The sequence below is a fragment of the Prunus persica genome, chromosome G8, assembly GCF_000346465.2.
Source record: "Prunus persica cultivar Lovell chromosome G8, Prunus_persica_NCBIv2, whole genome shotgun sequence".
Lineage (NCBI taxonomy): Eukaryota > Viridiplantae > Streptophyta > Magnoliopsida > Rosales > Rosaceae > Prunus > Prunus persica.
Genome location: NC_034016.1, coordinates 17,730,437 through 17,757,350, shown reverse-complemented (window position 1 = coordinate 17,757,350; position 26,914 = coordinate 17,730,437). Strand labels below are relative to the sequence as shown.

The 26,914-nt window shown below is 35.3% G+C and overlaps 2 protein-coding genes and 1 long non-coding RNA gene across 3 annotated transcripts; 1 reads left to right on the top strand and 2 right to left on the bottom strand.

Annotated features, from left to right (window-relative positions):
• On the top strand, window positions 9,726-11,612 carry LOC109946300. Its single transcript, XR_002269495.1, has 2 exons — window positions 9,726-9,840; window positions 10,674-11,612. It is a non-coding gene; the product is annotated as an uncharacterized LOC109946300 (long non-coding RNA).
• On the bottom strand, window positions 12,726-14,555 carry LOC18768109 (cytokinin riboside 5'-monophosphate phosphoribohydrolase LOG5). Its single transcript, XM_007201168.2, has 7 exons — window positions 14,349-14,555; window positions 14,154-14,251; window positions 13,996-14,026; window positions 13,733-13,832; window positions 13,550-13,620; window positions 13,306-13,449; window positions 12,726-13,086 (listed from the first exon to the last, which is right to left on the bottom strand). The coding sequence occupies exons 1-7, from the start codon at window positions 14,529-14,531 to the stop codon at window positions 12,964-12,966; spliced, it is 750 nt and encodes a 249-aa protein (XP_007201230.1). The 5' UTR covers window positions 14,532-14,555; the 3' UTR covers window positions 12,726-12,963.
• On the bottom strand, window positions 24,475-26,075 carry LOC18766816 (expansin-like A2). The gene is made up of 4 exons (XM_007201832.2): window positions 25,901-26,075; window positions 25,670-25,779; window positions 25,415-25,593; window positions 24,475-25,110 (listed from the first exon to the last, which is right to left on the bottom strand). Exons 1-4 carry the CDS (start codon window positions 26,013-26,015, stop codon window positions 24,729-24,731), a joined length of 786 nt encoding a protein of 261 aa, XP_007201894.1. The 5' UTR covers window positions 26,016-26,075; the 3' UTR covers window positions 24,475-24,728.

The window sequence follows — 26,914 nt, the reverse complement described above, 5'->3', positions numbered from 1 at the left end:
ATTTTATGACTCATCAAAACAATTTTGTTTTGGATGGTCATTTTAAATTTTTGTTATTCAAAATGAATTTTTTCAAGGTTTATGTGGAAGAAAATATATCAATGACTTCATAGGAGTTGACTTTTCAATTTTCTGATTTATTTTATATTTATTTTGAATATTTTGATATAAAAATAATAAAATATTCTTACCATACAACAAACCACGTCGGTGTTAAATAAATTGTAGACGTTGTAAATTGTAATAGACTACTAAGTCGTTAAAATGACGTCGTTAAAATGAGAAACCACGTCGGTGTTAAGAAATTAAAAACGTTGTAAATTATATAAACCGACTTACATATTAAAATGACGTCGTTTAAAGCGTAAACCATGTCGTATGTTTTACTGTACGACGTAAAATATGTATTCCACGACCCAACCACCGTCGTTAAAAATTAATACCCTAAACCCATAAAATTAAATTATACAATTTAAAAAATTAAGTTTATAAAAGGTTTTATGGTTTTAAAGCCTAACATATACCCTAGACTACCCAAAAATTATACTTTAAAAATAAACCCCAATAAATAACAACCCTAATCTCTAAACCCTAGACTCTAAACCCTAAACCATAAAACTAGAAGTGATTTTATGACTCATCAAAACAATTTTGTTTTGGATGGTCATTTTAAATTTTTGTTATTCAAAATGAATTTTTTCAAGGTTTATGTGGAAGAAAATATATCAATGACTTCATAGGAGTTGACTTTTCAATTTTCTGATTTATTTTAAATTTATTTTGAATATTTTGATATAAAAATAATAAAATATTCTTACCACAACAACAAACTACGTCGGTGTTAATAAATTGTAGACGTTGTAAATTGTAATAGACTACTAAGTCGTTAAAATGACGTCGTTAAAATGAGAAACCATGGCGGCTATTTAACTATACGACGTAAAATATATATATCAACGACTTAACCGCTGTCGTTACATAAACGTCGTCGATGATACCCTGAACCCTTAAGAAATTGAAGATGTTGTAAACCATAAACGACTCAATTGTTCAAAGAACGTCGTCTAACTATATTTTTACGTCGTAATTGTTTAAAACACGAAACAACAAAATACGACGGTTTGTGACTTTATTAGGTCGTTGGAAAAGTATTACACGTCGGTTAAGCAATTTGTATGTTTGTTTTTTTTTTAATTTAAGAAAACCTCAACAAATTTTTACATTACATATTATAGAGAAAATTTGTACATTATACATAAATATCAAGTGTTCAATAATTGCCCTGTTTAATAATTTGGAAAACAAACTCTGCCCATTCATTCCGGACTTCATCAATGGCTTCTTGGGGGTATGAAGCTTCCTGGTTTCCCTTGGCATACTGCATAAACAATGACTATTAGGGTTTATAAATAAAAAGAAATTCAATCACAGACGACGATATTTTTCATAACCGACGTAGTATATCCATTCAACAACGTTAATTTTACATGACCGTCGTTGATAATACAAAAAACGACGTGAAATGTATGAAGGTAATTTCTTCTTACCTTATTCTCAAACCCCAAGGAAGGATCCATGATGATGTCCCTCATGAAGCGCATCACATAATACCCGCATTCGACATTGCTGGGTTGCTTTGGTGTGCCTGAGAGAGTTTTCCAAATTACATTTTTACGTCCTGCTCGGCCTATGTGGGTATTATATATTTTTAAAGCACTGTTCACGATGTTTTTCGCCTCTTCGTCGACCACACGATGACCTGGCAGAGGATCCAGAAAATAGACGGTCTCCTTCTTTGCTCTTACAATCAGCAGGATCCAATGACGGCTGCACAAAATTAATATAAAAACGACGGTTATTTACAAAAACGACGTATTATAGTATTTCACACGACGAAATAAAGTAGATAACGACGACATTATATATTTATCACGACGACAAATAAATACCGACGTGGTTAGTAGTTTCAAACGACTAAATAAAATAAAACACCGACGTGGTTAGTTTATAAGCTGTCATTTATTGAAAATCATAAAAACAAAATCCTAAGGAGACTAACCCTGGATTGTAAGGCATCATGAAAAGCTGTTCACCGTCTGTCTTCTGAAGTCGAGCTGCTACCAGTCGTGATCTTTCAGTTATTGTGCCAGAGTTGGCACTAACTGTAGCAGGGTCAATAAAGCCAACCATGCTGCACATATTGGCTTGTTTCAAAACATCGTGTAAGTACCTAAATACATAAAATAATATAAACAAGTCAGCACAAACAAACACGACGGTTATGTATAAAAAAACGACGTATTATAATATTTCACACGACGTACTGAAATAGATGAGGACGTTATAATATATTTATCACGACGGTAGTTAGTTAAGACGACGTGGTTAGTTAGTTAAGACGACGCAATATATAAACCAACGAGGTATTATTTTAGAAGTACAAACCTCATATATACAGCCAATACAGTAGCTCCAATTTCTTCCATGCCTGCAAATTGTGTAATATCTTCAGGCAGGAGGAAGGTATCGCGCTCACCACCAAACACCTCCTTATCAATTGTAAATTGGAGTGTCTTACCCTCAGGCAGGAGTGTCGTTTCCACAAAACGACAAAGGGTTTTTAAAGAAGATGGCGCCTCCATATTTGAATAAGCACCAACTTCAATAACCTGTTTAAAGAAATAAAAAAAATGACGTGGTAATTCAATAAAGACGACGGTTTAAGTAATAAAACGTCGTCTTAAAAGTATTTAAACGACGGTGAAAAAACTGTCGTGGTAATTCAATAAAGACGACGGTTTTATGAATAAAGCGTCGTCTGAAACCATTTAAACGACGGTGCAAAAACCGTCGTTTAAATATTTTATTACGTCTTAAAAAAATTCCGCCGTCTAAGTTTTAAACAAACGACGGATTAAATAAAAATATCGACGTCTGAAATTTTGAAAAACAAATAAAAAAGGCAAAGTTATGTGAACATACCTTGTCGTCATGCTTTTCTTCATCTTCTTTCTCCTTTTCTTCTTCCTTCTCTTCATCTCTTTTTTCTTCTTCCTTCTCTTCATCTGGCTGATGTTTCCCCATTTTGGCAGTATCATCCTCCAAATGTAGGGATCTCACATCACCTCCAGAGCAGCTAGCTTTGTCAGACATTGGATTTTTGGGGCTTTGGCTAATTCTTGGTTTAAGCATGCTTGGATCAAAATTGGGAATTAATTGGGAAAGCTGACTCAGGAAATGCTCCCTCTCAGCCTCTACCAATTGTTTTGTCCTAGCCTCCATCCTTAAGGCCTCTTCCCTTGCCTTAGCCTCCATCTTTTTAGTCTCTTCTTGAAGGAGAACTCTTAAACTGTCCTTCAAACGGTCGTCAAAGCTCACCCTCTGTGGTTTGGGCAAATTGAAATATTGCCTTGGGGAAACACCAGCACCAACTCCCCTCAGTCTGCCTGGATGCTCGGGGCCCAAAGCCATGGTCAGCACATCATTGCTGCCATCTACTCTGACTTTGCCTTCCGAGACTTGTTTCTGCAATTCATCCTAAAAAAAGATAAACAAAAAAACACACGACGGTTATTTATGTACAAACGACGTATTATATAATTTCACACGACGCAATAACGTATAAACCGACGTTATTATAACTTATCACGACGGTAGTTATACCGACGTGGTTATTTATTTAAAACGACGAAATGAATAAACAACCGACGTCTTATGCTATAATTAATGATAACAGAGTAGTGATTCCTATTTAGACCGTTAACGACGTTTTTAAAAAATTTTCGACGTGGTAATATCATTCACACGACGCGAAAATGAACCACCGACGTCTTATGCTGTAATTACAGAAAACATAGTAGTGATTCCTATTTAGACCTTTAACGACGTTTTTAAAAACTTTTCGACGTGGTAATATCATTCACACGACGAAAAATATAACATACGACGTAATAAGAATAATTCACAGTTTAATAAAAATTTAAAACAGAGTGATAGTAGGCTTACAATTAATTTTGCTTTCTCTGCCACCTTTGGATCAGGGATGTTACCATGTTTGTCCTGTCTAGCTCTCTTCCATAAGGTAGATCGATCAATTTCTACCCCAGGCATGGTTTCCTCCAATTGATCCTCCAATCCAGCATATCCTTTTCGAGACAATCGATGATTGTACTCGAGTTTCTCCCTAATCTGTGCATGTTGAGAATGCACAGACTCAAAATCTTTGGATAGCCTTGAAGCTACAAAGGCATCCCATTGTGCTTTCTCTATGAATTTATATGTTTCAGGGGGTTGGCTTAATTTCTCCCTGTCATTGGTGTATGGAAGGATATAATGCCTCGTTAGTGTAGACTTGAAATCCTTCCATTTCTTGGAAGCAGAAGCTAAAACAGAGGTCTTGCCCCCTTGGCCTACGACAAAAGCCATGTCAACTGCTTCCCAAATCTGCTCCTTTATATCCTTGGGGATTTGGGACCATTTCTTGTCCACAAGTGGGATCCTGGAGCGTGCCAACACACCAATATACGACTGCATCTCAATATGTGCTTGGCCAACACCTTTCCCCCTTTTATTGTACTCAACAATTGGCCTCAGTTTCTGAAGCTTTCTCTTCACAACACGAGGCATTGTGCTCATACCTCGACCAGTCTTTGAATCATCTGAGATTGTTGTCTGGCTGGTTTGTTCTGTCTCAGCAGATGATGAAGCAAACTTCATCTTCTTCGAAGACTTCATCTCCTTCGAAGACTTATCTTGAGGAGCTACCATTCCAAGCTTCTTGGAGCCAGAATCCTTAGTTTGTTGTTGAGAAACCATTTTAACAGACAAAACTGCAAGTGAAAATATTTCAGGAAAACATTAAGAACACAAACGACGGTATTAAAAAAATACGACGTATGATATGATTTTAGACGACGCAATGAAATAATCTCAGACGTAATAAATGTTTAAAACCATTATTTATATAACGTCGTGGTATATATGTTCACACGACGTCAATAGTAATACACCGTCGTGGTAAACTATTATTTATATTTTATCGTCTATATTAGATACCAACCCTAGTTTCTTTTTCTTTATATTTTATCAAATAAGGGAAAAACAAAAACCATTGTTCAGCGAAATCAAACCTGCAATTAAACAAGCATATAAAAAAAGACTATTATTTTAAAAACAACTTTGTCAATTTTCAGACGACGCTAGAACAACTGACGAACCGTCGTGGTCTACCGTCGTCTTATTTAGTTGATGTAGTTGTCTTCAAAGTTGGAAACTTTCTCTCTTTGTCTGTATATTTTATCAAACTTGGAAAGAAGTAAAATGATTTTGGCCAGAAAAAAGGTAAAAAGATTTTTCAAACAAAAAACGTATGAGCATGCAAAACAATAACCAAAATAGTGAAAATGAAAGCTTACCTTTTGCGTGCAATGAAAGCAAGAGGAAGATGATCGATGTTTAAGTTCAGAGACGACGAAGAAGACGAGAGGAAGACGATGAGAAACTCTGACAATGCTCTGACAAGGAAAAAAGACGAAAAGGTTTCTCTGGGAGATTGAAATTTTTAATCGGGTTTGGAAACAGTGCATGTGTAAGTCGAAAAGTTGCTTACATATAAAACCATTTCAAAAAAATAATACGGCGGTTACATTTAACTACGTCGTTTTTAACTAAAACGACGCAATATTTTTCATTCGACGTGGAATCATTTCATTTAACGTCGTTAGGTTTAATATAACCGACGTGGATTTTAATTTTTAAATTATGAATAGAATTTTTTTTCCCGTGACCTTTCAGTTTATTTTTCAATTACAGTGCGTTATAAATAGAGTTTTTTTTCCGGAGGAAATTTAAAACGAAGGAAATTAATATTCTGCAATATGTAAAGTTTCTTTTTTGGATGACAGATTTAAATAAAATAAGAATATAAAAACAACAAATGTGTAAGTCAAGTAGACGAAAAGTTGCTTACATATAAAACCATTTCAAAAAAATAATATGGCGGTTACATATAACTACGACGTATAAATTACAAAATACGACGGTACATTTAACTTCGGACGTGGTAAATAAATACGACAGTAGTTTGTAGGTACCGTCGTAGTAAACTCAAAAATTAAAGTACATAAGTAATAACTCGCGTCATGGTATATTATTTAACACGTCGTTTTTATTAATTTACCGACGTGGATTTCTGTAATATACGTCGATCATACCGACGTTGATTTTACAATTTAAACGGCGGTTTGTTTGTAAGGACCGCCGTTGGTTTTAAAAATTTATTCTATAAATTTGTCGCTTTCATTCATTTTCGGTTTACATTTAAGGTTCCAAGTTCTTCCTCTCTCAGTCTCTCATGTCTCAAAGATAATAATTTGGATGTTTTCTCAAAGAGAAATTGAGCTTACTCGCATCAAATATATGTCCACAAGAAGAAGCTTGTCAACTAGCCTTCTCACTTCCTTGATCAAGCCTGATAGGACACTTAGTGCTTCTGAATACTCCTTGCTTTCCATCAAAAGAGATGCAAGCCTGGCCTCCACTCGCTGTCGAAGGAAAGTTCGCTTCTCAGGGAAATCTGAAGATCAGATGTGCCTGATCCTCTGCTTGATTTTCTTGCCTAAGAAGATCCGTCGGATTTATTGTGATAGCCTCTTCCTTTATCCGTAGAGCTTCAGAAGAAGAAGATGGGTTTCAAGAATGCGATAAAGAATAGAAATGGCTTCAGATGGCCTCTAAAGCATGAGCAATTGAATCAGTAGTTTCTGGGAGATATGATGAAGACATTGTCAATGCTTTGAACTACACAAGTCCTGCAGAAAGATATGTTAAAGAAACTGAAACAACGGCGGTTTTCTGTTCTACCGTCGTCTTTTCTCGTCGTCTATATTAAGTTACGATGGCGGTAGATTTATAATTACCGACGTAGATTATTTTGTTAAACGTCGTTAAGTGTACTACAACCGACGTGGATTTTAATTTTAAATTATAAATGGAGTTTTTTTTCCCGTATTCTTTCAGTTTTAGTTTTCAATTCCAAAGCGTGATAAATAGATTTTTCTTTCCCGAGGAAATTTAAAATGAGGGAAATTAATGTTCTAGAATTTGTAAACTAACACGACGCAATATTTGCAAATCTGTGTCATCTGTTAAGATTATGATGTGGAACAGAGTTCCATCTGGTAAGATTTCGTAACCCTTGGGATCTCAGACAAAACTGATTATGTCGGCGGTGTTCTATATAAACCGTCGTGGTTATTTCAATTCTTGTCATTAAGTAGATCTACCGACGTAGGATAAGAAAATCAAAGAAAAAAATTGTTAACAAAAATTCTTATTAAGACGACCGTTAAAATTAAAGGTACGACGTATAAAATGAATAAATACGACGATAAATTTTATTGTACGATTTAAAGATAACGTAGTAGAACTATACGAGAATGACGTCGATATATTTATATTTTCCGTCGTTGTAAATTAATTTAATACGGCGATATTTTGTATTTTAAAGCCGTGGATTTGTTTGTAATTATACGGCGTCTTATACGAAAACCTCGTCGTGTTATTTTATGAGTAAAAACGGCAGTTTTTATTGAAATCGTCGTCTTTACTTTCTACGTCGGTCGATTCATAACTTCTGCCGTTCTTTGTTGGCATTGATTTTACACTGAGGAAATCTGTTTCAAATAGACGTCGGTTGTTTAATTATGTACGTCGTTGTTTTTGAACAGCCATTTGAAACTCCATTTTTTAGTTGTCTAAGGTTGTATTACACGACGGTGTTTTTAGAACCGTCGTCTTTTTATAAACCACGACGGTTTTCACTTAGACCGTCGTTGTTTTCTGGTCGTCTTTTTCACTTTTTGTAGTAGTGTCTATTTATCACTAAGAGCATTTTCACTCACTTTTTATGATAAAGGGAAAGGGTACGAACAATAGCTGGTGTTTGTTGTTTTTTTTTGTAAATATCACGAGGTGTCCCCACACTCGAAGGGTGAGATTAATCTTTGCTTGGGGTTCGGCTTGCCCCTAACAACAAAGTGCTTCTAACGGGTTTAGAACTCCTGTCATTGAGACACCAGGTAGCTCTCCAACTAGAGATAGTAGTTTACCAACCGCACCACACCTTATGGTTACCTGGTATTTGTTGTTGCCTTTAGGTGTTTTGTCTGGTTGGCCTTGTTGTTGTGTTGCCCAGGGGTGTTTCGGTTGTTAGTTTGTTTTTCCCCGTCTGTTTGGTTGTATAGCAGCTTTTGGGTTGTCTCCTTCATTTCCCTTTTGTTAATGAAAGTGTGTTTTGACTAAAAAAAAGGAAAGGGCAAATAAGGACGGTTATTGTTCACATGAATAGTATATACCTTAGTATTTATTTTTTATTTTTTTACCCATTATCATGGCAACTCTAAGGGCAATTATTATTCACATAAGATTAATTTTATTCATACATATGAGATTAATAAATAAATAAATTATTAGGTATTTATAAATAAAAAATTCTGAATTTTTTTCAATTTTTTTCTTCATTGATGTCAGGCTGGCGTTAGCACTAACGTGAGCGCTCTTAGGGGGCCTTTTGACAATCCAAACCGATGGAACTGCTCTAATGGAAGGGAATAATCGAAAGCAGATGACTATTTTCCAATCCCATGTGATGTATCAAAATTGAACCCCAAAAAAAAAAGAGAACAAAGGCCAATTCCATTCTCAAATCGTAACTAGCTGCCAACAATTTGTGGAAATAATGCCATAAGTATTAGAGATGTCTTCATCAATCTCGATCAACACATAAATGTGGTGCAAATAGTTTTGTCGTTGGTCTTGCTTCAAACAATTTTGCTTAATCAGAAAATAAAAGTAAAATGAATGTTGGTTGCATTCATTTTTACAATATCTAAATAAGAGTACCACTATTCAGATTTCAAATAAAAGCCACCATGCACCCTGCTCTTGCGGGTTGATGATCAATACTCTCTCTCCTCCAGACTGCCTTGAGCTGAGACAAAGCTTGTGCAAGAGCATCACTCTGTTCTGTTCTGTGCATCATCATTTGCCTTTGGCAAGGGACATCAGGAGGAGGACCAGACTGTGAGAGCAGAGCAGCTGCACACAACATATGGCAAAGGAAAGGACAGCCACTTACTAACTAAACCCGTCATCCCCCAAGCTTCAACCTTTTAGCATACTCGTTTTGGTAAACCATGCTCAAGCTTTATATATGCATTTGAACAATCACCAAAAGTGAAGTTTTTGGCAAAGAATCACAAGGATAAATAAATAAGTGAAGATTCGTTTGAGCAATTCTATTAGCACTAACTAAAACGAGAAAGACTTCCATAGAATAGGAACAACACTATTTTGTTATCCTCGGTCAATAACGTTGTGACACATGATAACACTTCCACATGGTATAGCATTATATTGATCAAGATATCACTATTGTAACTAAGTTTTTCTCCAATAAAACCTACACACTCAATTTTACAAAAATGTAAAAAATCCAAAATTTACTATATTTTTTGTTTACTCAAAACATTCTTTGAATTTTTTTTATATTTTTTTTGGTAAGAAAACATTCTTGTTAATTTCAAAAAATATCCTTTCATGTTACTTTCACACTTACCGCCAATGCCATTGATATTGACACAGGCCTTTTTGGTAATTTAGCGCTTTTTTCCCCTTGAAGTAATTTGCATGAGGGTAGTATCGTAATTTAAATAAGCTCGCGTTAGTCTCCCACCTTCAACGTTCTCGAGTCAATAGTCCCAACGTCTCCTGCCATCACCCTGTCTTCGGCTCTCAACTCGACACCATTGGCGGCAAAGGAAAATTGGATTATCGCCGCCGGTAAGTCACGACGTTTTCTTCTCCAATTTTTCATGAATTTTCTTGTTTGTTTTTTGAGACAAATTTGGGAAAGAAGAGACAACAAAATGTTGGCCTCTGCATAGCACAAAATTTGGGTCTGATATTAATTTCTGTCATCAGGAGAGCAAAAAGATAAAAACTTTCATCTGGGTACAAGTCATATTAGGGATTTTTGACGTTAATTGGTTCCAAGTTGAGTTTTTGAGGCTTGATCATCTTATTGTTTGAACTTTCTGAGAATGGTTCATATTTGGATAGTAGTGCTGTTAATAAAGTTGTCTTCTTTGTCTCTGAATTCTCATTTCTATAGTGTTCTTGTTGTTCATCTCATCCATTAATGTTTTCTATTGTTGTTGTTGATGATGTTTGTTTAAACTCAGAAACGATTCTACAAATTACTATATACAGATAAGATTGTTAGTTGGGCTTTAACATGTGAGCCATCAATATAAGGAGACTTGAGGACCTGAAAAAATTCTAACCCAAAGCTATAAGTTTTTGAAAACTGTTGTAGATTCACTCATGCATTTCTTAGATTCTTTCTATTCATTGTTTTTTTTCCATATGGTATGTTCTTATTGAGCTATTTTGTCATAGTAGCTGTCTGCTAGTTACGGGGTTTTTTCTGGGTAAAAGTGTACTGTGTTGATGTGGATCTTGATTTGGTAGTTTTTTGTTGGAATCATGGCTGTAATTAAGGATGATTGTGTTTTTAAATTGTGAAATTTTAGTTTGGATGAAAACTAGTGTGCCTCTGCCTATAAGCTGTGACAAAGCCTTAAGTGTTTTCTTCAAATTGGACTTGGAAACAGGAATTTATTTTACAGATACCATGGTTGAGCAAGTTAAGAAGGAAATAGGAAAAACATAAATTTTAAAGGGCATGCTACTTTCACCAATGTAAAGAACACGCCGATTAACGATCGGATCCAGTTTTAAGTACTGCAATAGCATCAACACCTGATGTTTGAGACTATATGAGGTTAAGTGCATAATGGTTATACAATTTTTCTCTCTTTTCTTAGCATAAAGGTGCAACACATGTTCTGCTGTATTATTGCATATTTATGTGCAGATAGGTTCATCCGCTAGCTGAAAGATTTCGTGTTGATGAATTGGTGATTGGATTGCCTCAACTAAGATGAAGGGACACAACTGCTATAGACAAAGGCATTTGCGAGGACTTGAGATATCTCGGACAGGGATAAGGGCAACGTAAAACTACTGAGCTTCCTCCCTCGATGATGGCATTCATAAATTGAAGGAAGAATGAGGAGATCAAGGTGATCATAGATGCCAAAAATATCATTCTCGCAGTAAAAGTGCCGGACGTTAGCGACATCAATCAAAGGCATCAATGGGTTGGACTTGCCTAACATATTTGAAGGCATTTAAAAATTTTGCAGAAAGCAAATTGGTTGGATAGTCTAGTAGCTTATCTTCGTATTTAGATGTGTGACCATTTTCATCTATGTTTTGTAGGTGAATGTTTTATATGACATGGTCTCATCTCATGGTGCATAACATGAAGCTTTTCTTGACAGACATGAAACTAGATTTTGCTAATGAAGAATCTGAAGAACAAAGAACTTCCGGCTTCAGAATTATATATTGCAGCTGCTTCTATATAGAAATGAGAACCAAATTAAGAGGAGCTGAATATATGTGTTGAGGGTGATTATTGCTTTGCTGGGATTTTTTCTCTGAATTCGCAACTTTTCTGAAATTAAAAAAATGCAGTTGATAATTGAAAACGAGGCTTCACTTATTGATGAGTGAGGAGTGATTACGGCAAATGCAAAGGGTTTAGTTTTTTAATTGTATGATATTTTATTGAATCAAATTGATAAAAGACATGTGAGATAGAATGAAAAATGTTTAATAATAATAAAGCTCTTGCGAGATTTGCTGATTGCATCAGGCAGTCAACAAATCTAAAAGGCATCACACACACATCACGTATATAGGACGTCACAAAATATCCTTTATGCTCCAAAGTTGATTTTAAAGATATTTATGATTTGGGTAAAGAAGATGAATTAATAAATAAACAAAATATCTTATTAACCCAATTTTTATTATTATTATTTTTTTATGAAGAAAAGTTAGGGAAGAGGAGGCTACCCAATCTTAAGACCGGGGCATATTAAGGTCTATTTTAGTCTTTTTTAGTTTTTACAGATTACTCGTAAAGAAAGATTGTTATTGACAAGACTTGAATCTAAACTGAATAACCAAAAAAAAAAAAAATCTTTACCAACTCAACTCACTCTGTTGGCAATCAATTTAATTTTCATTTCGATTACAATGTTACCAGCTTTTGTTTTACACCAACAACGAAGGGAAAGTTTTTCTAAAAAGATTTTTCTTTTTCTTTTCCCAAACGATGACTCTAAAAGGTAACATCTGAAAAAGTATAAAATAGAATGACCAAAAGATTGAAAAAGTAAGAAACAACAAATAAAAAAGCTGTAGGGTAGTGCAGTCTGGTCACTAATCAAAACCCAACCCAAACCAAACACAAGGTTGGCAAAAAGGGACCCACACTTGCTCTCTAAACCCATGTGGGCCCCATATAACTCCAGGTCCCCAAATGATGCAAAATGTTTAAATCATCGTCACAGCCTCCCCACCACCACAGTACCTTAAAACTTGCAGAGAAAAAAGAAGAAAAAGAGAGAAAAAAATGGAAATTATAACACCACCAGTAGTGGCATGCATGCCCTAGAGAGCAATGAAAATAGAGAGAATAAAGCTGCTCCTGCTGCTGCTATTTTTTGGACCTTATTGTTCTTTCTTTCTATATAATCTTTGTAAATAAAATCCAGGGATCACAAAATAACAAGCTTAATGATAATGCAGACTTGAAGATAAAGATGGGCCCTTTCTTTTTGATAAACTAATTTAAAACATACAAAAGAAAAGATTTTGGACCAGTCAGTGTTCGTTTTTCCTTTTTATCTCCTTGTCAATCAAACCTTGTCATACCATTATGGTATGGCTGGTCTTGTTATGACCAAAATCAGACAGCAAAAGCAAAGCAAAGAGAGCCTAAACCACCTTTTTTCCCTAACTTTCATCCTTTTTTCATTTGTCTACTCTTTACAAAGCTATCTCAGTCTGCAAAGTAGCTGCTCCATTGAACCCCACCTGTTGCTGCTGCTGCTGTTGCTCAACCTCCCATCTTGCTTTGGCTATGGCTCCATCATGCACAGGCACGTACTCCTAAAACCCCAAAAAACCAAAAAAACAAAAGAGCCATCATTTACAACCCAACAAATCCAAAAGGAAATGAAGCACCAAAATGGTAATTTGATCAAGATTCTTTTCCTAATCTCTCGACAGTCTATTTTTCCATTTTTGAGCTTCAAAATCATGGATATCTGCACACAAAGTGTTTGACAGAAATGAAAATAATTTGAAGTCACAAACAAACACACAAACCTCAAGTTTTTGAACAAGCTCTTTGGCATTGGGGGCAGAGACTATGATGTGGCGCTGAGAAGGCTTGATAAAGCCATCATCCACGGCTTTGTCAATAAAAGTGAGAAGGTAGTTGTAGTAGCCATCAACATTGAGCAAACCCACCTACAAAAATTGTTGGCATAGAATAAAGCTTCAAACTTCAAGGACAAGGCTTTGATTGCTCATCACTGTTTTGCTGATGGGTTTTTTTATATGGTCTTACAGGTTTGTCATGGATACCAAGCTGTGCCCAAGTGATCACTTCTAGCAACTCCTCCAAAGTTCCATATCCACCTGATGAAACCAAAGCAAGAGATTTTATAAATAAATAAAAACCCAATTGATTAACTTAATCAAATAAAAGACTAAAAGACTACAACTTTATCGGTAGAGAGAGAGGGGGGACCTGGTAGGGCTATGAAACAATCAGAATGGCGGGCCATTTCTGCCTTCCTTTGGTGCATGTCGGCTACTGGCCTTACCTCTCCAACTGTTTCACCTGTTATCTGTGAGGCTCAATACCACACATGCATACATTTTGAGAGGCACCATACATACTTGAAGGCAAAAAGGACTTAACTTTGAACCAGTACTACGAAAAAGAAATGAGATTTCCACAAACAAAAAAGGAAGGAGGAAACCCATTTGAAAGATTGACAGATTATGTACCTCTTTGCACATTAGAGTCCTTGGTATGATCCTGCCCAATGTGAAACCAAACACAAAGAAGAAACAAAAAAATTTGGTCAAGTGCATATGAAAAAAGAAATTAAGAACTATAAACATACGACAAAACCCAAGAATAAGTGAAAGACGGCTGATTGTACCCAAGAACATTCCCTCCACCACGATGAACAGCTTGAGAAACCAGACCCATGAGCCCAATGCTACCACCTCCATAGACAAGGTCCAGCCTTCTTGACACCTTGACATAACCCAAAAGCTCAGAATACAAAATAATAACATACCAATAAATTAAAAGTTGAAAATTTTGGACTTTCGGGGGACCAATGAAGAAGTACCAGCTCTTGGGCTAATTCAATGGCAGCATCTTTGTAGCAGTTCCTCTTTCCAGTACTGCTGCCACAAAACACACAAACCCTCTTGAATCTTGATCTCCCAACTTTCTCTTCCATGTCCAAAGCTTTTGAGATTTTCAATTTTGTTGGATGTTTTTGCCTTAGACTTCGGCCAAAGTGACTCATAAATATGGAGGAAGCAGAGTGCCAAGTAAAGAAAGACCAACCGCTATATATAGAGCTATAGACTCCACACAAATATGACTACATGACTAAAAGGGTAGGACCCCCAAAAAGCAAAATTGCATTTTTAAAATTAAAATTATTTATTTATTAAAATTTTGAAAAATGAAATATAGAGAGAAGGAAGGAAAGGAATACCGTGGTTCTGTTCTGTCAAACGGATAGAGACGAAGTAAGACAAAAGGGCAAAGCAAAAAAGACAGTGAGAAGTCTGTGCGCCATTCAGAGACCGTTCCTCACCGATGTTGACGCGTGTCTTACATTCATGGAGGAGGCTTGCTGGTTTCGTGCCTTAGCTGGTAACTTAAGCACCCATTTACAAAGAAAAAAGAAGAAAAGTTTCATTTTTGCACACTACCTTGTGTGGTGGCGTAGCGCCTCTCTCTTTCTTTCTTCTCTCTCTCTCTCTCTCTCTCTCTCTCTCTCTCTCTCTTTCTGTCTGTGTCGTTTTTAATGCACGCAATCATAACTTGGTGCGTATTTACACGTGCAGAGCCCTTCTGCATCAAATCAAAGATCAACAACACTAAAATATTGGTTTTTTGGTTTCTTCGCTTTTTGGCTTCTTGGCATGGCTCAACTTGAGGTTTATTTAGTGGAGGAGGAGTTAGGCCAGTGAAGTGAAAAAATCATAGCTAATTAACAAATTTAGGATGTATTTAGTGAAGGAGCTTGGTTTTACTAACCTAACTTTTTAAGCATAAGTGGGAAACACGGGGAATGAAAATATTGTTACGAATATATTATTCATTTTTACAAGTAGTTTTAAACAGACGAGGACGTACCGAGTTCGAATTTTTTTTTGTAATTTAGATTATATTAAAGTATAATATTTTTTGTATTAAAAAAAAGGAAATTTAGTTATGATTTATCAAGATCAAAACCAAATATTGGATTTAAGTTATTAACTTTTTTTTTTTTGGGTTTGCAAATCTTCATTTTATGGGTTTTTTTGGTTAAACTAACAATGAGAATACCAACTTATATTACATTTGTACTTATCAACCATGAGAATGCGTTCTTAGATGATATTAACTCATTCTTTATGATTTGCATCATCTACAAATTATATACGATGGGAGGAGAAATTTACAATCCAATTTATTTGGATTGAGATTTAGGTTGGGTGCACATTTCATTGATATCAAATATCAACATCTTGCAATTTATATTGTAGTTCTCTTTTTTTCCCAATTCGTCTTCTTTATCTTAATTCTACCTTTCTTTCCTCTATAAACAAACAAAAGAATGAATGAATAGGGTTACATGTGTGGGCTCCAACCTTAACTGTAAAGAAAATGTAGAGTTATTCTCTTCATCAACCATTCATTGCATCTTTTTAATCCTTTCTGTAACTTTTTAAATTTTGATCAAAGTACTTAGAAAATTCTAGATAACAGCAACATTCAATTAATGTGGCATTGTCGATCAACGATTTAAACATGGTTTTAGAATCGTGCTCTAAAAAATCCATTTTTACCAACCAGCTTTGCTTGAAGGGAGGAAAGCTCCAATTCCATATGAGGTAACTCAAAAAAGTACTTACATGGTTATAAAGTTCAACTGCTCTACGCAACCACCTTTCTTGCATGAAACAAATAGTTACTGCCACGCAATAAATTAAGACTTAATGACTGCATTAACATCATTATTGCATGCATTATGCATAAGATAATGGTTGGTTACTAGGAAATAGCATACATGCTTCACATTTTGTTACATCGTATATTCCACTTCCCATATTAAACCTAGAGATCCTTTTTATGATTATGAGGTAACTTTCTGATGATAATCATCATAAGGGATCAATGGTTTAGAACCCTAAACTCACTAACTTATGTAACTATGCATATGTATTACACTCTCTTTGTAATAAGAGCACTTCCAGCGTTGAGTCCGTGCCAGGGCAGGAGGGGGTCCAAGCCCCAAATTCGTCTTCTAGCGAGCGATTCCATTTCCCATATTAAACCTAGAGATCCTTTTTGTGATTATGAGGTAACTTTCTAATGATAATCATCATAAGGGATCAATAGTTTAGAACCCTAAACTCACTAACTTATGCAACTATGAATATGTATTACACTCTCTTTGTAATAAGGGCACTTCCAGCGTTGAGCCTGTGTCAGGACAGGAGGGGGTCCAAGCCCCAAATTCATCTTCTAGCGAGCTGAAGCTGCCAGGCAGCTGCTGGGTCCCATGAAACCAAGCCAGCTCAAAGGCAAAACGAGCCCGTGCTCTAGCCTGGATTTTCTGGCTAGAGTGGGGAGGAAAAAAAGGAATGTGTAGTAGTGTATTGGGGAGTAATTATAGTGCAATAATGTATATTTATTGATATTATATTCTAAAAATGGGAAATCTTAAGTATACGTCGTTGTCATTTTACAGTATAATACAAAAATTTCTCAAAAACGATGTATGGTGTATGACTCATATGATTATTTTTGAGGTTTGTAAATTGGGCGGTCCTTTTGCAGGGTCATGTTGGTTTCACTGGACAATAATGCTGGTTACTGGGTCGGCTGTAGTACTATAATAGAGGATGAAATATCATTCACGTTTCAATAACATGTGCCACGGCGCATTTACAGGGCATGCACCCAAGAAAACATCAATGTGCCAATATATATCTGATAGCAATTGCCATGGGCGGTAGCATGAATTACTGCTCGAGAAACACTTCCACAAAATGGATGGCACTCATTCTGATATTTTTGACCAATAACACACGTGATTACTTTTTTACGTGTCATAACATTATTAGTCAGGAAATCAAAACAATAAGATCCCCGTTGCAACCTTTTCTCATTACACCATATACAATCAAATGACGAGACCACAGTGAAGGCTATAATAATGTCGAGAGATGGCGTTTTATTTATGGTTTGCAGTGTGAAAAGAGATAGGCCAAGGGCATGGTGGCATTTGCCAAAGCAGTGCGGCGCAATAATTTTATTTCTGCAGCATCGCCCACTCCTCTCCTATGTCTATCAATCAAATGTGTGTAGCCTTCTCTTTAGCTATAGCTCGGTTGAATTTAATGCCTTCCTTTATTCTCCTTTCAGTTTTTAGTTGCTACCTATGGAGCTTGGAACTTGTTCTTCCTCTTGGCGTTGTGTAATCTTTTGGGGTAGCTGAGTTGTGAGAGTTGTTGGTGTTGCTCTCCCTTGATTTACAAGCATTTTGGTGTTTGTTAGTCAAGTGAATTTGAATTGGGATAAATGCTCCTAAAAGAAGTAAATTAGAAATAATCACTACTATAAAAATAGAGTAAGAGATTTAAGTTCTTGATGAATCATTCAGAACTACACATATAAACATAATTTATCTTGTTAGTGATTCTAATTCAGTCTCGTAACATATATAACATGTCAAACTTTCGGATAAAAAAAAAAGTAGACAAGTTAATTACATTTCTTCTATGAGCAAATTATAAGCAAAACATTCTTTATCATAAAACCAATGCACTGCAGAGCAAATACTAAGGTAGTTGAGCTCAGCTTAGCATTTGTTAGTTAATCAAAATTGCACATTTAGACATAATTTATATGTTTAGTAATTTAAATTCAGTCTCGTAACATATAAATAACATGTCAAACTTTCTAATAAGAATAAACCACTTACTCGAACTTCCTTTATAATAAAACCAATGCACTCCATATCATATACTAAGGTAGTTGAGCTCATTTATGCCCCATGATTACAAAATTGAAGGTTACAAGGTAGGTTTTGTTATTTACATTTCATTTAAGAACTACTTACCATTCTTTTTTCTTTTTAAAGAAGACAAAGAAAGTGGAGATTAATTCCATCTGAGTAGCTAGAGTTGTAGAAGAGGCGTAGGCAAAACATAGGCTGCGTGGGTTGTGGTTGTGGGATTAGATTGGAGAGCAAAATCAGCAAACTTCTTTCAGCCGTTAAATCGTCCATAATGAGTGTGCTTTTCAAGAAGCACTTTATCAACCCTGGGAAGTGAGCTCTTCAAAAGTTGTCCATACAATCAACCCTAATTACCGCCAAACCATTTTCTATCTGCCTAGTTGACGTACTGTGTGTGATTAACTTGCAGGCAGGCAGCTATTGCCTAAACATGCCTATTTCATTCTAGCGCAGGTTATTGTGCAATGTGCGGCGCCCTATTCAAATCCATCAAATCACTGCCTGTCAAGGAATGTCTGATAATCTAAATCCATATGGGTAACTTCATTCCAACTCCTTCTCATTTTGCACACGTTAGATAAAAATAAGTTGTTTATCAAAAATATAAATATAGTTTTTTATACACAAATAAGTGATTTTCAATCGTTTGATGCATTGTGAGCAAGTTTCATCTATTGATGCAAGACGATTTTTATCTTACAATCATTTAATGCATATTGAATAAGTTTCATTCATTGATGTAAAACAGTACTATTGATGTAAAACAGTAGGATTTCATAGCCGTTTAATGCATACTGTTGATTCAAAATTATCTAATTTTACAGTTGGTCTCACATGGGTGGGCAATTTTTGAAACTGTTTGCACTATATACCCACAAAGCTAAAAGTGACAAAAACGAGAAACTGCATCATCAAACTAGAAATGCTACATGCACCAATATTCAAAGTTCAAAACTGAGTTCTATATTCAAAGTGAGTAGGGCCTTCCAATGTTCTATGGTTGGTTGGAGTCTTATTCATGGAGTTTGGTCCCATGAAACAGTTGAAGTTAACATTCAATTTCAACAAGTTGCTGTTTGCTCCAGTCAAATTCCCTCTCTTTTTCGGACATGAGCCAACTATTCTCTGTATGTTTACGATGTTCCTAGAAGATGGGCGCTTTAGTGAATGAGACAGAGGGATGGGTTTGAATGATGGTGTGTGGAGTGGTCTTTACAGTTTACGTACCCAACTTTTCAAACTAGGAACATCAACTTGAAAAGATAGCTAGCTTTTGCACCAAAGTATACATCCCAAACCAACCCTTTTATTGCCATGAACATTACAAATTTGTAATCTACAAATGGAGCCATTTGGACATAATATATATGCTAATATGCTCAAATGATTCAGTTAACACATAAAAAAACTCAAAGCAAGGATTCTCGCATGAAAAATAATGATTTTTACGTTAATTGTTACGAGAATCCAACATATGAGAGACGTTTAAGACTTTGATTTGACTATTAAGATCAATATAGTACTAGTTTATGAAAGTTGATAAAGCAGAAAATGACATGTAGAATTTGGAGGAATTAGCATGTTGACTAGGGTCAATCCCTATCTGGTTCAAAGATGCCCATATAAATATTGTTTAATTTGGCTACCTACATCTGCTTAAACAGAAGATAAATTAATAATATTACAGTCTCGATCTTTTGGATCACAGGAGTTCAAGAGATTGTGGTCATCTATCGTTGGATTTTAATTCAATGGTTCAAAAAAGTTTTTTAAAAGGAGTGCAAGAGTGAGTGAACCGTTGAATTTACATCCAACAGTGAGTGACCACAAATCTCTTGAATCCCTGTAATACAAGAAATCAGGACTGAATAATATTAATACCAATCAATTGACCTTCCTTACCTAACTTTAACTTCAAGCCTATCCATCGATTTAGAACTGTCTCATTACACACAGTTTTCAATTTCAGGTCTCTTTCAATTTCGCCTCTGACTTTCGTAGGCATGTGTATGAGTGCTACATATATATAATATAAAAGTATATTCTTTATGTTTTGTTCCTCGTATAATAATAATAATAATAATATAATATGCCACTTGGCAAGCTTATGAAATTTGCGCTCAACTGTGAAAGCATTGCCCATAAGGAGGCCCAACTCTAAGTACGACATGATGAAGTTGTCTAATTCCCCCTCTAGTTCTCATGTGAACGACATGAGGAAAGAGCCATTCGATCTACGCAGCAAGAAAATGTATGAATTGTGACTATATAATCGAAAGTCTGATATATGTTAACATTTTGTATCTTGCTTATGGTTTTCTTCTACTTTGATTTGGGATATTGGTGTAAACTAAATTCGATTATTTTAGTAAGGGTTAAATAGATTTTTGGTCACTGTGTTCGTACCTAAAATCTATTTTGGTCCTTGAATTTTCAATTTCACCGAATTTGTCGCAGAAGCAACTTTTGTCAATTTTTTCATATGTAATTTCTTTTCGTTAGGCAAATTTAAAGCGACCGTGAGCCTCTGCAATTAACTCTCTACATTTTTCTGCATTTTAAAACATCTGGACTATCCAATTAATTCAAGGGCTCTTACTGCACCACGTCAGTTTGTAAATTAAACAAACGTTACACTCCAGAAGTCTCCCGATCCCCAGTTCCCTACCCTTTCACATCCCATCACCTTAGCAGGTTTGTCCTGACTTCTCCACTCGTATCAGTTGCTACCACCATAAATCAATTTTTACAACCGAAAACCTCCACCATGTTCGCCAATTAAAACCTATAACCTTTGCCAAAAACCATTTCCCCATTGATCACCTTTGTTCAAGATCTATATTATTACAGATTTCTCGTTTTGAAATAATTTGCTTCAAAAGTTACGGATTTTACAATCCAATTTCATATCGAAATCTATGCAAAGGGATATAGCCTTGGTTGCTGCATTCATTTCTTCCTGCAAAACCAAGTATCTTTATCCAAAAATCAACACCTATTCTATGGAACCTCTATTAAATTTGGGAAAAAATCACAAGCAGTCATTAAAACCCAGACTTCAATCCTAATATTTTCGAACCTGTAAGAGTGTGAGAGAAAAGAGCTTCTTTGAGGTATGAGCTTTAACATGGCCGCCGTGGGGTGAAGTTCTGATTCTTCAGTTTGGACAAGGGAATAGGATGGAGAAGTAACTGCGTTAGTTTTGACCCAAAAGTTAAAATAAACGCTCTGCTGATGTGGCCTACCTTAAGCTGTTGATTAATTGAATGGTTGAGATGTTTAAAAATGGGGGAAAATGCAAAGAGTTAAATACAGAGGCTCATGGTCCGAATTTAAAGATATATAAAAATATGAGATTTTTAATTTATAATTAAGCATATTTGACTTTTACTATTTCACCTTTATTATATTAAATTCAGCTATTTTGATATTTTTGTTAAGCAAGGGTATTTTAAGGCTATTTTGATATGTAGTTAAGAAGTCAATGATGTTTTGTGAAGTCGACAACATAAAAAGATAGAACCTGTTTTGTTTGTTTGTTTTTTATTTTTCCCACAAAACTGATTTGGTTTAAGTGAAAATAATTCAAACTAATCTTATATGGATTTTTAAATTATTTTTTTCTACATCTCAAGATTAGATCAAGGATGAATGATCACAAATTCTTGAAATCCCTAATGATTAAGAGAACGGTACTCTATATATAGATATAGATATATAATATATTAAAGAATAATATTTTAAAATACAAAAATGAAAAACTAAGGTGAGAGTTTGGCATCGGAGAATATAGGTCGGCCACCACTGCTCCAAAACCACATTTATTCCTCTTCCCATAATTTTATTTTGTGTTTGCTGTTTATATATATATATATATATTTTCCTTGTGTTGGAGATTTTAGTTTGGGTGCTTGTGAATCTCAAGTGGTGACTGGGTATGGGATTTGTGGTTTCTGGGTAGTCTATTGGGATGGTTGTGACTGGGGAACGAAGGTGGCAGGTCGGGTTGGGAGTTTTTTCAATGTTTATTTGGATTTGGACCATGGGGAGGAGAAATCAAAGTAGAGAGATGGGGAGGAAATGGTGGCCACAAATTGGGGGTGGCAGTTGGCGGTGGAAAAGGGTTGGGTTGTGGTGGAACTGAGGTGATGTGAGGTAGGCCTCGTTAATGGGCCGGGCCAGGCCGAACTTTAAAGAGAAGAAAGAAGATGATGGGCCGGATTGGATAAGAGTTTTTAAGAAAATTCAAAACCCAAATCTGGCCCATGGATTGGGCTTAAAAAAACCCATCGAGCCAGGCCGGGCATAAATGGACCTACTTTATTTTTTATTTACATTTTTTTAAATCAATTCTTTATTTTTTTTTCTATGTTTTGATGTGTTTTCTTTTTTTTATTTTTAATAGTTCTCTATTTACATTTGTCTATATGTTTATATCTTTTTTTTTTCTTCCATAAACATAAAGATATAGTTATACACAGTCCCGATCTCTTGGACTACAGTAGTCCAAGAGATTGTGGTCACCCACCGTTGGATATTAATCCAATGGTTCAAAAAAGTTTCTTAAAAGGAGTGTAAGAGTGAGTGATCTGTTGAATTTACATCCAACGGTGAGTGACCACAAATCTCTTGGACCATAGTCCAAAAACATGAAAATTTCGATGTAAATATCGAGATATTATCAATATCGATAAGAATTGAATAAAACCCACGGAAATTGTAAGAAAAACTTGGAAATTTTTATTGAAACTTTGGAGAATGTTTATTTAGTCAATTATCTATTAGTTTGTCACAAAAAATTAGAAGGAAATGCATTGCATGATGGATTTAACTTATTTAAGTTGATTATAAAGCGAGTTGGCAAACATTGTGAGTGTAGAAAATATGTAGTAATTAATGAAAAAAGATTAAACACACCATAATCATTTATATATAATGATTTACTACAATATTTTACACTTCATACATTGCATGGTAAGATACATGAGTGACTTAGTACCACATACAGTTCCTATGAGGTTCAAATTTTTCACTATCTTCATCTTCTCTATGTGTAGAGTAAGTGTATTGTGAATAGTAGTCATCGAATGATAAATCCCCAAAATAGTTTTGTATGTAATTGTTAACATGCCACCCATATAAATATTTTAGCATATTATCACAAAAACATAAGTGATATGGTGATTAAGGTGTCGGAGGAGTAAAATGGGAGGGGTTTAAATATCCTTTGTGTTTTTTTTCTCCCTTTTTTCCTTATTTTTCTCATTACATCGATATTTTTGATATTTTTGCGATATTACACAGATATTTTGACAAAATATTGCTGAAGTGTGAGTGAAATTATCGACATCAATATTTTTCGATATTATCGTCGATATTGTCGATATTTATACGATATGTACATGGATATGTTCCGAAATATCCGTGATTCGAAAAAATCGAAATATCTTCAATAGTTCGTCGATATTATCAATATTTCAGATTATATTTATATGTATGTGAGCCTGTGGGTCGGGCTTTTATTGGCGGCCGAACTTTAGACACCCAAGCCCAAGCCCAGCCCACTCAACAATGAATAGGATTGAGTCAGACTTTTTCTCGATGGGCCGGACCGGCCCCAATCGGCCCATGAGCTTGCAGGCCTAATGATGACCCCTAATGTGAGGTGTGGTGCTACCGTGCTAGGTTGTTATCGATCATGGGGTTTCTATTAAATTATCTTATTTTATTATTAAATTTTAACATATCAATTTTAAATGACTGAATAAATATAAAACTAACACAAAGGATTATTAACAACAACTTAGTGAACAAATTAATGAAATTGAAAACTCAGTAACTAAAATAGATTTTAGGTATAAATATAGTGACCAAAATGAGTTTTAACCCCTTTCAATAAAATGAAGAAATGCCAATTGCAACTCCATCAAAATTACTGCAAAATGCTAAAGAAGACAAAACTTCTTATAATCATTTACATTGTATTTTGATGCTACTATCACGGATCCAAGGGTTATAGTGGCAAAATCATTCACATGCCATTAGACTAATCAATGAATTTGAATGAAATTTATCAACTCTAAACAGATATACATGGACCTTGAGGCTAAGGGAAAAATATCAGATGAATCATGTGACTAGTATGAATGTCTATATTTATGACCATATATTGCACTTTCACTATAAAACGACTCTTCAAAGCAATTGAGGTGTGGTTTGACAACGAACATAAGGCCCAATAATCTTTAAAGAATGCCATTGTTATTAAGCATTAAAGTGGCCCAAATATAAGTAACACGAAATTTACATGTTACATATTACATTACAAGAGTTGAAAAGTAACAAAAATTGACAAATAAATCTCTAAACACATAAAATACGCCTAACCTCCTAACTCTAATGTTACAAACGAATTGATTTTAGTGTAGCTGAACTATATTATGTGTATTTAGAGAAGCAGGGACAAAACATCCAACTTTAAGCTCATTTCCAGCTCCCATCATCACAAGTAGTAGAGCAACCCTCTTTTGCAATGTCACTTATTTGAACTTTTGTGTCATATATCATCCCAGGTTTCCAGTTAGCAGGGAGCACATTCTGTGCCCAAACCGTCTTCCCATCGTACCCGGCCGTCACCAAGAACCGGAACTGTAGGCCCCCTGCCGGAACCCTACTCGTGTCCCAGATTGCCCCATTGTTTCGAGTCAGGAAACCCCAATTTGAAGAACCAACCTGAGCAACATCAATGGCTACTATTTCTGTCTGACCACCTTGATACAGAATTTTGATTGCTAAGTAATGTGGCTTTTGGCTCGATTCTTCCACACGCAAGGCTAGATTTTGGTTTTTGTATTCACATGGTACCCTGTCACATACAAAATGAAAAAAAAAATTATATCAGAACAGAAATAGTATAGTTTTATTTTCTTTTTGGGTACATTTTTGACCGTTATTAGCATTAATGTGATTGGGTTTTTTTTGTCTGGAGGACCTAATATTTAAATGCTGGTCCACAACACAAATGTCGGTGCAACAAAAAGCTTTATGAATTTCTGGAAGAAAAAAAAAGACCAATTTAATTTACTTTTAAATTCTAATTTTGGCGTGTGAGTTTTGATAAATTTTTTATTATAATGAAGTTTCTAATTAAAACTTTTGCATATGCTTACCTCTTATATTCCACATCGACAATGCCGTGTCTCAAAATGTCTTGGCCCAAACCCTTTTGAGCCATGGCCATGAAAGCTCTGCTGCTGAGAACAAAATCTGTCTGATTACTTTTATTGAGATCAGTCAAAGTAACTCTGGTCCCTTGTTTTGTGCAAAGAGTTGTGTTCTTGCATCTTATCTGCAAACAAAATCAAATCAATACAATGTATGGCATACAAATTTCAGCCAACAAATTAAAGAAGAAAATATAGTACCTGGAAGCATGCACCACAGCCAGCTCCATCTTTGTAGAGGGAAGGCACACCAGCTGCAAGGTGTCCTCCACCAAGTCCCAAGGCCAAGGAACCATACCCACAAGCCCCAGCTGCATAAAATCCAAAAAACAAAATTAACCCACTAATTTATTCACAAAATCATCAACTGGGTTTTAATCAAACAGAGAAATTACATCAAGGGTAAGGAGATTAAGAAACTGATGATCTTACATGAAAGTGCAGAGGCTGTGGAGAAATAGGCTGCCTTGGATTGGTGCCTACAGCGGTCACAAGCAGAGGCAGAGGAGATGAGAAAGAAGAAGAGGAAGCAAAGAAACAAAGCCATTTTGGAGTTTTGATTTTGCTGATCAGAATTGATTGCAGAAAGTTATAGTGAAAGGAAGAGAAAGCCGTGGGCTATATATATAGTTCAAAAGATTGGAGAAAAGGGAGGGTGGACTGTGGACTATGGAGGACAGGTCAGCATGTGCTGAAAATACAAAACTTTGGACTTATTTTTTATTTAGTATGGGTTTGGTTTGTTTGCTGTAAGTGATTATGGGGGAATTTGTGGGAAAGCTATAATAACAAGAAGGAAAGAGACAGGCAATTGCTGAAATGCTGGACAAAGAAAAGTGGAAGATTATGGGTTTTGTCTGTCACCGACTCTTTTTGAGTTTTTTTCAAGGCTCTGTGTAAACATGAGACTGGTGCTGCCTATGCACTTATGTGTCAATTCTGCAGGCTACACATAGTGGAACCCTATCGTTGGTGAGGGGACAAACTTTTAGCACTTTGAGGACAAGTCTCATGATTTTTTAGAATTGAGAAGAAGAGGATATATGGTATAAAATACTAATTAAATTCAAACGTGTGTGTATAATATATCTTTTCTTGCTCTAGTCTAAAGGAAATAATTTTGATTGATAGATTAGTGATTTTAGATTCAAACCTCTTTCCCATTATCTCACATATATTTATATAAAATTTCTTGCATAGGTTATAACAAAGAAAAAAGAAAACTTTTATGGGTTCTTCTTTAATAACATTTTGGGGTCTCTTTTTGGATGGGTTTAGAATACAAATGAGTAAGATGCAACAAGAAGTTGATGCAATTAAGAAAAGCAAGCTTGGCATTTTCGATGATCTTAGAGATGCTGCCGTGCGTGCATGAATGGCCCTAATTAATAAGAAACAAAAAGGATATTTTATCTGAAAATTTAAATTTAAAAAAAAGGGAAAATG